General features: G+C 36.5%; 1 protein-coding gene across 1 annotated transcript; it reads right to left on the bottom strand.

The window, feature by feature from the left end:
* Nucleotides 1-1531: 1531 nt before the first annotated feature.
* On the bottom strand, nt 1532-12795 carry grxcr1a (glutaredoxin and cysteine rich domain containing 1 a). Its single transcript, XM_059345868.1, has 4 exons — nt 12391-12795; nt 5309-5548; nt 5157-5222; nt 1532-1789 (listed from the first exon to the last, which is right to left on the bottom strand). Exons 1-4 carry the CDS (start codon nt 12793-12795, stop codon nt 1610-1612), a joined length of 891 nt encoding a protein of 296 aa, XP_059201851.1. The 3' UTR covers nt 1532-1609.
* Between the last annotated feature and the right edge of the window lie 234 nt (nt 12796-13029).

Genomic DNA, 13029 nt, shown 5'->3' with positions numbered 1-13029 from the left:
CTCTGTTACCATAACCATCATTCTTATTGCTCAGAATTCACATTTTCTCATTTAAATTATCATTTAACAATGCTGTTTTTTACCACCTGGGTGAAAAAATGTTCAGTTTCCTGCTCAATAAAAAATATTTTTAATGCAAAAGGCACATTCTGGGGTTTCCTCTGGGGTTTGGACTGTATGTTTGCATTTCAACTGCAATGATTATTTTCATTATGCTCACAATTGCAATTTCCTAAAGCCAAATGTGGCATATTAAAATCTGGGCTGCAACGATTACAATTATTTTCATTATTTATTATTTTATCGATTAATCATTTAGGTGTTATGTTTATAAAATGTCAAAAGGTTGTTTTTTTAAAAAAGTCAATCAATGTTTGTTTCTTTTGTGAACAACTCAAAGATTTTCAGTTTTTTGTCATAGAGAGTAATTAAACCAGGAAATATTTATATTTATGAACTTGGAATCTGAGAATATTAACTTATTTTCTCAAAAAAATATTCAAATTGATCAAATCAATCATCATCAAAATAATTGGCGATTGATTAAATAGTTGATAACTCACTCAATGAATTAAAGAGATAAAATAGACGCATTTTTGCTTAAATTATATTTTTCTTTCATTGAACTTATTGTTCATTCTCTAATGTAGCGTTAGAAATATATAATGTATTATTAAAATAGGGGTTGAATTATGTCTAATTGCCTTGATTTATATGAAAAATGTTCATAAAAATAGTTAGAAGTTGGTTTCTACCTTTTTCTCTCAAAAAATATTTAACAGATGAATCAGTCATATAAACAATAATAATCAATTTAATAGTTAACGACTAATTGATTAATCAATTAATGTTTGCAGCACTTACATTTTTTTATTTTGGCCAGCCAAGTTTCAGATCTTCACTTATATGATTATTTTTATATTTATTATTAGATATAATATATATAATATGATATTATTATTTTATTAATCAACCTGTTGTTTTAGTTCTAATGTAGCAGCAGAAATATGTTATTAAAAAAATGTTTGATTGCCTTGTTTGGATTTAAGTGTGTGTTTTATACTTCCCTATAAACACTCAGCTGCCAGTTTATTAGGTACACTACAACCAAAACTAATTTCTAAAGTTTTGTTGGAGGTTTGAATGATTTTTGGAGCTGAGAGGTTCAGTTTCATGCCCTCTGCTGGCTGCAAGCTGAGCCCTTCACTTTCCCTCTCTGTCCCGAGTCTCCGTTCTCTCTAACTGTCTGATATGGGATTAGTAATGAGAGCATTGTTAATGAAGGAGCCTCCTCACTAATTAAATAACAAACTGAAGTTTACCCGAGGTGAAACTAGTTCACGGCTCCTTGGAGGAGCTCATAAAAAGCTTTTCCATGAGAACTTTATAAAGAGAGAAGCTGCTGTTGATTGCTTGGATCATTAAGAATTAAAAGATTTACCAAACCAACAACACCACATCCACAAATTCACATATTTTATTACAAATTCTGTTACTAACGATGGCCGTGGAGGACGAGTCCTGCCGTGTCTCTGTTCTCTGCCTGTCCCAGTCCAGCTGAAGGTCCTGGTAAAGTCCCAGAGAGGAACGTTTGAGGCTCTTTCCGTCCTCAGCGGCTGCAGCTGACGCAGGGCTGCAGGCCGTTCTCGTTGCAGGAAGTGCACTTGAGGGCTTTGAAGGAATCCGTGAAGCAGTTACGGAACACGGACATCTTGCTGCCATGGCACATTGGGCACGGGACGAAGGCGAAGCCCCCACAGGTCTGGCACGTCTGGGGCAGCTGGACCCTCTGGAGGAAGAATAAGACACCAGAGATCAATACATTCTTCTCTTTAGGAGATACAACCAGTGGCGGTTCTAGACCAATTTTACTGTGGGGGCCAAGGAGGGGCCAGTGTTTAATCAGAGGGACACATTAGCACATGAAAAAATGGCAAAGATGATATTTAAGCATTCAAAATCTTTGAATGTCTTGAAAAAGACACAAAATGACCAAAAAAGACACAAAATGAGAAGACAGAATAACAAAAAAAACCCACAGAAGACATAAAAATGACAAAAAAAAGACACAAAATGATGAAAAAAAGACACAAAATAACTAAAACAGACACAAAAAAGACACATAAATGACACCAATGACAAAAAAGACACAAAATGACTTACAAAGACACGTGAAGACATGTAAAGGATTCAAAAATGGACAAAATAGCCCTGTAAGACTCCAGAGAGTTAAACTATTATACAATGTAACATTCTGGGTTCCTTTTGTGTACAATGAGATATTGTTTGAACAAAAAAAAGGTTAGAATTGTTCCATCGTTCATCGTTATAAATTGATCATTTTATTATTAATTTGACACAGGGGCCACAGCAGGGGCCAAAGGCTTCTTCACAGGGCCAGTGGCCCCTGGAGGCCCCTGCTTAGAACCACCACTGATATCAACATTACAAATAAATGGAATTTGGTTTGAATAACTAACCTAAAAGGAATAATCTGACATTTGCGTTTTTTTTGTTAAGTGTTACAAGACCAATACCACTTGCTACTATGTTAGCTTAGCATAAAGACTCAAACAGGACAGCTCGGCCTGCATTCTAAATTTCATACTTTTTATTTTTATTTTCAGTCTGTTCTCCAGCTGCCCTAACAGAGCAGTATGCAGACAGTAGGGACGCTATTTCAGCATAACATGGTGCGTTCTTGCTCAAATACAGTATATGCTGCAAAGGATTGTGGGTGAGAATATCCTGAACAGCATGCTGACCTGCACACTGCAGATCTGACTGGATGCAGGAGGACAACCTGGGTAGTTTTAGCATACTGTATTTGACATACTATGTATTGGGACATACCTATTCTATTCATGGCATATTAGATAGTGTGGTAGTGGGTATTGGAACACACAGCAGATCAATGCATCTATCTATCTATAAATCTATTCATCTCACTTACAGACTCACAGGTTTTGCAGGACTTTTGCAAGCGTAAACCTTGGAAGTGTGCAAGTTCTGAGGCAATTCATGCAGACCACAAAGACCTCAAGCCGACTCTCTGCAGACTTTCAGAGTTCACCAGTCTTCACTCATTCTTACATTTACACAATTCATTGCATTATGAACGTGATTGCCTTGTTTTTCTTAATTGCTGACTAAAAAACATAGAACTTATTAAGAATGTTTAGCCTGTCCTATTGAAGCTGTGCAGTGTAATGCCAAATTTAGCCTCAGAAAAAAACACAATTAATACATTAGATATTAGATATTATTATATAGATATTAAGTTACAATGTATTTATTTAGTCATAGTTTGCTCCTTATTTGTGTGAATATGAGACCTGTCTCTCAGTGGCTTTTCAGACTTGATGTTAGGACCCTTGAGGAACATACAACTCTCCAAATGTAGAAAAATCCACCAAGCAGCACCTCTAAAACTCACGAATTAACACAATAAATCTAATTTGAATAATCTGCGCAATAAACAAATTGTAAAAAGACAAATTGTGGTTTCATGGACTGTTATGTGCTTAACTATTTCTTTACCAGATTCAGTGGAGACTCCAGACAGTCTCTGCCCCGAGAACTCAAGAAATATCCAGGCACATATCTCTAGTTTACTTCATGTCATTAACGAGGAGCAACCTAGTCACAATAAGTTGTAACTCCATCAGAAGATACTGGGAAGTTCACTGACCATATCTCCAACTTGGTGCTCCAGTGGCACTTTTGCTGCAGGGATACGTCGATATGAAATCCACATCTATCGTCATTAATAAAAAATATTCAGCTATTTAAAAAGGAACTATATAAAATGAGAGTAGGACCAATCTTAACTAAATCCTGGCAAGAAGGATTGCCAGGATTTAGAGGGTTTTTTAGTTTATTTTTTTAATGTGTAACTTTTCCTTTAAAGGTGCAGTATGTGATTCTGGAGAATTACAGTTTTGGTCAACTACCAAACCAAAGCCTCAGTATTTGATGACCTGAGAATGAAACTCAACAATCAACTATCTCCCTGAAGAAATGGCACATTTAATCACACCTTCCACTCCAGATATCAGCTGTTGTTGGCTGCACAGCTCTGGGAATATAAACAGAGAGTAAAGCCACATTGCAGGCCACTTCCTGACTGATTAGTGTATGCATGACCTTTCAGAGCTGCCTATTTTTTTAATAGCCTGCAGTGACTGGAATGCATGACTTAAATGTCATAACACTGCTTTGTATTCTCTCATGAAGACTCGTTGGGACCATTTTACCAACCAAAGCCTGAGAGGAAACGGGCTCAGAGAGGAACAGAAATAGTTCACATGATCTCAGTCTGTAGCAGCGAGCAGAGCGACGGCTCTGTGTTGGTGTGTTTGAACAAATGTGTTGGAGGCAGAATCAATAACACACCCTCTATTATTGATGGTCATTTATTGATGTGCATGCATCTTTTACATTGCTCGTGTTTTATTGATGATCAAGTGGTGAGTGGAAACGAACGCTGCTGTTTGTGTTCGTCTCTGTCACTTTGGTCGAACACACAGCGTTCATCTATTATGACTTAAAATGACCTTATGCTTTAACCCTATAAAGCCAAGTGTATCATATTTGATACACAAGTTTTTGAGATCTCTAAATCATCAGTGTGACTTTTTTTTTTTCTTGAAAAACCTGATGTATACATGTGTTGAAGAAAAAAATATATAAACAGCAGATGTAGCCCAAATAATTTGCAGGTTCCACTGGTGGATCCATCAATGCAGCATGAAAACTTCATATCAGCAGATGTATGATGTTGTGTTATTTGGAAAAAAAATATTTTGTATGTTTGAGAAAAAATGTAAAAGGAAAGTCAAAGTTTAATTGGTTAAAAATATTTTAAGGTTGCACGAAAAGACCCAGTGTATCAAATATGATGCAAATTAGAATTCATACATGCAAATTGATATAGATTTTGTTTTTTTGTTTTTTTGTTAGCAGGTTCAATAAACATAAATAGAATTTTCTGGCAATTGTTTCATGGTTCAGGCTTTATAGGGTTAATATGTTATGTGCTGCACATGAAACACATGATTCATTGAACATCATGTAGACTGATTCACAGGAAAACTCTATTTGACCACCATCACTTATTTATAATGTGATTTCAAATGCAAACACCGAAAACAAACCTCGATTTTTGTCAGAAGATCCTGCAGCTCTCCTGATTCATTCATGCCAAGTATCTTCTCAGCACCCTGCAAAACACAGTTCAATATTTAATGAATGTACAAGATTCTTTTTAAATGTCAGATATTAAAGAGGAGTGGTGATGAGAGCTGACCCCGAGGTAGTGACCATCGATGAACACCACCGGTAGTGACGGAGGCTCTCCCACCCGTCTGCAGCGCTCCTCCAGCTCCTTCCCGTACTCGATGTCCAGCGCGATGTTCTTCTCCAGGAACTTCACCCTGTGGTTCTGGAAGATCTTCCGGACCAGCTCGCAGCGCTCGAAGGTCGTCCTCACCACGCGGAAACTGGTGGTGTAGATCACTATCCGCCCGAACTCCAGAGATAACTCCATCTGAGAGAGAAAAATACAGAATGTTGTTATATTATTACAGTTTTTGCATTGTTTTAATCCATTATGTTCCCGCCATTTTGTCATATCCAATCTATTTATGTTTTAAGATGCTGCCGTGTTGTTGTTAGTTTTGTTTTTTGTTGGTTTTGATTTGTTTTAACGTTTATTCTTTTTTTTCTTGTATATCAAAAAAAGCATATAAAACTATGATTGCTTTGTGTGAAACATGTATTCTAACCCAGTAGTTCTCAACCTTTTTGAGTCGTGACCCCCAATTTAACATGCATGTTGTCCGCGACCCCCACTCACTGAACACAATCTCACACGCACAGTTCAGATCACCCAAAAAAGAAACAAAATGACCAAAAAAGACACAAAATGACCAAAAAAAGACACAAAATGACCAAAAAAACACACAAAATGACAAAAAAAGACACAAAATGACAAAAAAAGGGAAACAAAATGACCAAAAAAGAAACAAAATGACCAAAAAAGACACAAAATGACCAAAAAAGACACAAAATGACTAAAAAAAGACACAAAATTACCAAAAATAGACACAACATAACCAAAAAAAGACACAAAATTACCAAAAAAAGACACAAAATTACCAAAGAAAGAAACAAAATGACCAAAAAAAGACACAAAATGACCAAAAAAGACACAAAATGACCAAAGAAAGAAACAAATTGACCAAAAAAAGACACAAAATGACAAAAAAAAGACACAAAATTACTAAAAAAAGACACAAAATGACCCAAAAAAGACACAAAATTACTAAAAAAAGACACAAAATTGCCAAAAAAGACACAAAATGACAAAAAAAACAACACAAAATGACCAAAAGACTAAAACACATGAACACATGAACACTTAAACACAGTGGAGACAGAGCTGACTTCCAAAATGATTTGGCGACCCCCAGAAATCATCTCGCGACCCCAATTGGGGTCCCGACCCCAAGGTTGAGAATAGCTGTTCTAACCAATGTGAACTTGGCAATAAAAAGAATATAAAAAAAAAAAGTCCATTATGTTCAATTTAATGATGCAGACATCAAACCAAGCCACTCAGCAGCAACATACATTTTTTTGTTCCTCCTATTTATTAAACCTTTAAAAAGCCTCTAACAGTATAATACTCCACCGATTTTACACAATTATATTTCCAGACTTGTGCTCAGTGACAGGAACATTTCTTCATGGTGACACTTTTCTGGTAAATTGCAGTTCACAGTTAGATAATAAATCAACATCAACAACATTTCAAACTGTCTTGGTACCATCGAAAAATTCACCAGCTGAAAATGATGAACTCAAAATAAAAAGGGTTCTTGTTCTAGAAGCATTTTGACTCCAACCAATCCAAAAAGTGAAAGTGAGGAGCATTTATGGGTACAAGTCAGGAACCGGCCTACATTACTTATTTCAAGGGTGCTGAATCCAAAAAAAATGGTTCCCAAGCGAAATTTAGAGTTTTTGACCTTCTAATTTGCATATCAAAATGGCGGCCGTTGGTCATTGGACCATTTCCCCTTAGTTTTTTTGTGAGTAGGCAATCAAAGATGAGGAAATTAAGATCTAGATTCTAGATCTATAGTCTAGAGTCAGAGCAAGGATATAGTGGAGGCTCAGTGGCTTTTTTATGTATATATATATATATATGCAAAATACCAACTTTTAAGGTGAAATTAAGCATTATTTGTGCAATTTTTTTAAGGCCGACATAAATATTCAATCAATATCACTTGTAAATGTTACAGTTGGTATTTTGCATACATATATATACATAAAAAAGACACTGAGCCTCCACTATATTCTTGCTCTGACTCTAGACTATAGATCCAGAAACTTAATTTCCTCATCTTTGATTGCCTACTTACAAAAAAACTAAGGGGAAATGGTCCAATGACTGAGCAAGATGGGCAATTTGGTGGCCATTTGATACAAATTAGAAGGTCAAAAACTCAAAATTTCGCTTGGGAACCATTTTTTTTGGACTCAGCACCCTTCAAATAAGTAAAGTAGGCCGGTTCCTGACTTGTACCCATAAATGCTCCTCACTTTCACTTTTTGGATTGGTTGGAGTCAAAATTCTTCAAGAACAAGAACCCTTTTTATTTTGAGTTCATCATTTTCAGCTGGTGAATTTTTCAATGGTACCAAGACAGTTTGAAATGTTGTTGATGTTGATTTATTATCTAACTAACTTTACCAGAAAAGTGTCACCATGAAGAAATGTTCCTGTCAGTGAGCAAGTCTGGAAATATAATTGTGTAAAATCGGTGGAGTATTATACTGTGAGAGGCTTTTTAAAGGTTTAATAAATAGGAGGAACAAAATAGTAGAGAGATATGTAAGGTAGGCCGGTTCCTGACTTGTACCCATAAATGCTCCTCACTTCTTATAGGAGGCCTTTATTCTGAAATCCGTCTAGACTAAGATATAGAGATTAGAGATATACCTGCTGTCAGACAATATAGAACCGCAACTTACAGGATGTAAATAACCAACATGGCAACACTCCAGAAGGTCACTATTATCACAGAAGCTTCTCAACTCTCTGCTGTATTATTCATTCTAAGATCAGGGCAGAAAAAGTGACAGTGGCACCATCCTGATGATAGTAGGCTGATAGATCAAACTGGTTGTGATGATGGTGAGTACAAATATATATATATAACTGTAACATTAACCCTCTATGGTGCGCATTATGATGCCAGTTAGGAAAAAAAGTTTGGAATGTTTTTTTGTCTTAAAATAGACAACATAAACATAATCCAAATACATTTTATATATATATTTTTTGGAAGTTTTTGGGGTTTGTTGCCCATCGGCAGCATTGTACCATACCGGTGCACAAGTGAAAAAGAAGGTTTTTAAAATGAATTTTAACATCACTTATTTAATAAACATGTGTAAAAGATTCAGTAGCTTCAACAGGATACAATATAAAACATTTTAAATTTAAAAAAGATTGTAAAAGGAACTTTTTTAACTGGTTTCTTGTCTGAATTTTGCCTGTAGGCAACATTGTACCTTTAAACCAACGACCCATTGAAATGAATGTCTTGAACAGTCTAAGTGTATGAAACTATCAAAAATGAAGGTTTATTCACGTATTAGTAGGAAGGATTTTTCAGATGGAAAACGGCCAGAAAATGATATTTTGGGTGATTTTTTTGTGGTGCAAAATGGCAAAGCTGTTTCCTTTGGAAAAGTCTGCAAAAAAGGGTTTCAATATGGCCTCCTGGAGGTCATGTGACAAATTAAAGCATTGCTATTGGTTCCCTATACTCTTCCCTCTATTTTAAAGTGTTGCATGTCTCAAAAACACGCATTGTAGAAATTTGACAGGCCAATAATGGGTATAGTTGCCTGAGGACAACACCATACCATAGAGGGTTAATTCCTGTCCATGTGCACGACCAACACCAACAGACACATGTACACTGTAAAAAATGTTTATAGAAATTACAGTAAAACATTGTCAAATTGCATCAGGAATGGGGCGTAAAATTTAAAATTGTGTATCACCGTAGTAGACACTTTTAATTACCGTAAATCAAGGAATAGCACAATTTTTACTTTTACTGTCATGAACTGTAGGAAACGCACAGTTTTGCTATAAAAATATAACATTTTCATGTAAAGTTAATGGAGATTTGCCATGATGTGTGAATGAATTACACAATTACCTTAAAAATAACGAGAATATTCAGTCTAAATTAGTTTTTGCTGATATTTAAATTTACAGTAGAAAACCCCCTCACTGTATTTTTTACGGTGAAGTTCTGGCAACCACAGCTGCTGGTAATTTACCGTAAATTTAACAATTATTTTTTTACAGTGTAGTCACCATCAGGTGTATCTCCTTAAAGGGAACTCTTTGAAGTTTAATATTAAAAAGTCAGATTTAGCCAAAATAACACCAACATTTTAAGCACAGAGAGTCCAGATTTCCATGTTAAAAATTCTGTCTTGTATTCAGTTCTGTTGCAAATGAAGCAGCTGTCGTGTCAATTGTACTGGGATCTTATTAAACATTTTTATATTTTTAATTGCGTGTCTTCTAAATGATGTACAGTTTTTCAAGGTGACCAAGGATTCAACGACAGGTCGTCCTTAATATGCTCACTAATCTCCTCCAGGCTTTGTGTTTGCGTAGCTGTGTGTTTGGAGATTATCACTTATAATCCATTTGATAAGGTGCCTTATTAGAAAGTGGAAGGTTATGTATTATTTCATCCTCCCAACGAGGCAGTGGTCACCATTTCATTCAACTTGAAAATTCCTAATACTGAAGGTAATCCATCAAAATGAACATGTTGAAAAAAATCAAAAAGTCCTCCAATAAATAAACAATAGTTTGTTTAGGCTATCTATATTTCTATGTCTATATTTCAGGTTATTTAATAACTATATAGTCTATATGAATAACCCAACATATCATCATGAAGGCATTTGCATGATTTACTACGAAAACATTTTCAGTGTAATTCGTATGATATCCTAGCGCTGTTTTCAACAAATTGCTGACATGTAATGACATGTAATGATGCTGCTGTTCCCATATGTCATGGTCCTGGTTTAAACATCACCATCGCTGTTTTAGACACCTTGCTAATGCTGTAAAAATAGTTACATTTAAGCATCCCAGTGTGCAGACTTTGGAGTTGCAAAGTCTGCACAGAATTTACCACACCATCATTAACCCTTTATCAGGCAAAGAACTATATTTGGTAACTTCAGGTAATATTTCCAGAAAAAAATTGCAAATTTACTAGATTAAAGTGGCAAATCTATGCGAAAAAAGTCGCAGATTTACGAGAAAAAAGTGGGAAAAAGCAACTTCTTTTCCCCAGTTTCACCACTTTAAATCTCATAAATATGCACATTTTTTTTCCACAGATATGCCACTTTAATCTCGTAAACTTTTTTCTCAAAATATTATTTTTGCATGTTTTTTTTTACACATTCTGGCTGTATGTAATATCCTCCAATATTCTCTCTAGGGTTGAAATTTGGAATTTGCAAGTATTTCAATGAGTGTTCTATTAAGGGTTAAAGTGGTTAATCTGGGAGAAAAAAGTTGCTTTTTTCCAACTCTTTTCTCGTAAATCTGCGACTTTTTTCACGCAGATTTGCCACTTTAAATCTCTTAAATCTGCGACTTTTTTTCTTGTAGATTTGCCACTTTAATCTAGTAAATTTGCAACTTTTTTTCTCTAAATATTACCTGAAGTTACCAAATATAGTTCTTTGCCTGATATAGGGTTAATATATTGTTCATTGCAATAGAGCACCCACCTCAGACAAGTGAGTGATAAATAGTCAAAAATGTAAACTTTACAGCATGCTTTAAAGGAGTAGTGTTTTGTATTTGGTGGTATCTTGCATTGAAGTTGCAAAACCAGCTAAATACTCCTAGTTAAGTTAGTTAACCCCTCCCTGTCCAAGCATGGAGTAGAACCTACAAGATCTCTCATCTAAACAACAGAATAGGTGGTTTGTCAGTAAACGCCTCATATGAGCGCTTCACAGTACAGAGTGGTCTAAAAATAGTGTACACATCATTATACAAACACGTATAGTTTGCATTTGTAAAAAAAAAAAAAAAAAGGCTGCCGTTTCATTGAATTTAGGTTCCAAAACCACAGATCTACATTTAGGGCAAAAACTGGTAAGGCAGCATGGAAGTAAATACACGTTAATTCCAGAAGTGAAGTAGTTATGATGACGTGACTACTGGAGTTATGTTTAAATCACATCGTTTACTTTTTTGTTCACATGGGCCTCGATCCCATTCTCCTGGCTGAAAGTCCAGAGTTTGTTCTGCACACTGCTCCAAAAATATAATTGTCAACAATGCAATGTTGATAAAACATATGAAAACACCAGATTGTTCCTTTAGGATAACATCAGAATGCAATAAGCATTAAACTTCACCATAAAAAAAAGTAAAAATACATAATCTGGACGTGACGTTATCCAGTTTGTTCAGTTAATACACTTTGACAGAGATAAATCTATCGTTGATATGACACTTTCATCAGCATACGGGCCAAAGAGTTACCTCATAATAACAAACTCTTCCTCCTTCCTGCATGGACACTAGTAGAAAGTGCAGAGAATTCATTAACCTGATTAGTTTCTCTTGAAACACTTAACGAAATGCATCATTAATCTTTAATTGCTGCGTGACCTTGTTCTCTATTGTGAGCTCTTATCCCGCCATGCAGCAGCATGTCGCTTCCTGTAACTAGACTTGAGGACGGAGACGACTGATGGGAACTGATCGATCACAGATTGATCACAGATTATAACAGACAATAAGATGCTTTGGTTTTGGCTGTGGTGCTGGCAGTCGGAGTGGCTGACATTTTCAGTGTGTCAGTGAGTAGGAAACATGGGTATGTGTAGGATTATGTCTAAGTGTATGGGTATACAGGAAATGTATTGGTATGTTTGTGTACATCTATGTGTACTGGTATGGTGTACAGATATGCAAGTGTTGATACATAGAATTGATATCATGAAAATGAGAAATTAGTCTGAAGGAAACAGGTAGTTTTGAGTTTCGATTTTGATTTCTGACCTGTTAATATTGTTTAAAGAAGTGGGCTGGGATTTAACAAGTTTTTACTTCTTCCCACTCCTTTTCAAATATGTTGTGGCATTTTTATAGAGTGCTTGGCGGCCTAATCAGTGCAGGAGTCACTAGGGCTGACTCCTGTTGATGCATTATTATTATTATTGTATTGTTGTTGCATATTTGAAATAAATCATTCAAATAAAAAAAAAATAAAAAAGATGAAACCAGGCCCTGTCAGGTGTACTTACACTGTTGGAAGTGGGAAGGTTCTCAAACAGCGTCTGACCTGCGCTGACTTTGTGCTTGACCCCCCTCACGGTCCCGTTCTTGCTGAGGATGTTGACCCTCTTGGTGGTGAACATCCAGTCCTTGGTGGCTCCAGCGTACATCAGCAGCTCATCAGGCTCATTGCTCTCGCTGTCGTCCAGCTCTGAGCCCAGGTAAGCGTACAGGTGAGCGTCTCCGCTGGTTGAAGGCGTGCTGGCTCGTTCAGCGTCGGAGCTGCTGGTGCAGTCTGAGTCCAGAGAGTCTGCAGGACCCTCGTCCTTGAACATCTCCTTCAGGACCCGGCCGCTGTTCCCCGAAGCCACGCGGAACCTCACCCGCTTCTGTGGCTTCTCCTGTCCGGCCGCCATCATCATCGTCTCCTCCATTAGGAACTCTCTGCCACATTACATGGTGCACCACGCTGCTGTGTCGCTCCTGGCTTCTCATTCAGAGGAGCTCAGACACTCCGTGGATTACTAACCTCGATTAATCCTCCAGTTTGAACAGATCTAAAAACGACTGAGAGCCTGTAAGCTGCCTTACAGTCACACTCACACTGCCGGTAAATAATAAATGCATCTCCGCCATGGCAACCCAGCAAGCTAATCTCAAGTAAAATG

The sequence above is a fragment of the Centropristis striata genome, chromosome 12, assembly GCF_030273125.1.
Source record: "Centropristis striata isolate RG_2023a ecotype Rhode Island chromosome 12, C.striata_1.0, whole genome shotgun sequence".
Taxonomy (NCBI): domain Eukaryota; kingdom Metazoa; phylum Chordata; class Actinopteri; order Perciformes; family Serranidae; genus Centropristis; species Centropristis striata.
Note: the sequence above shows the minus strand (reverse complement) of the source record. Positions and strands in the feature narration are given on the sequence as shown.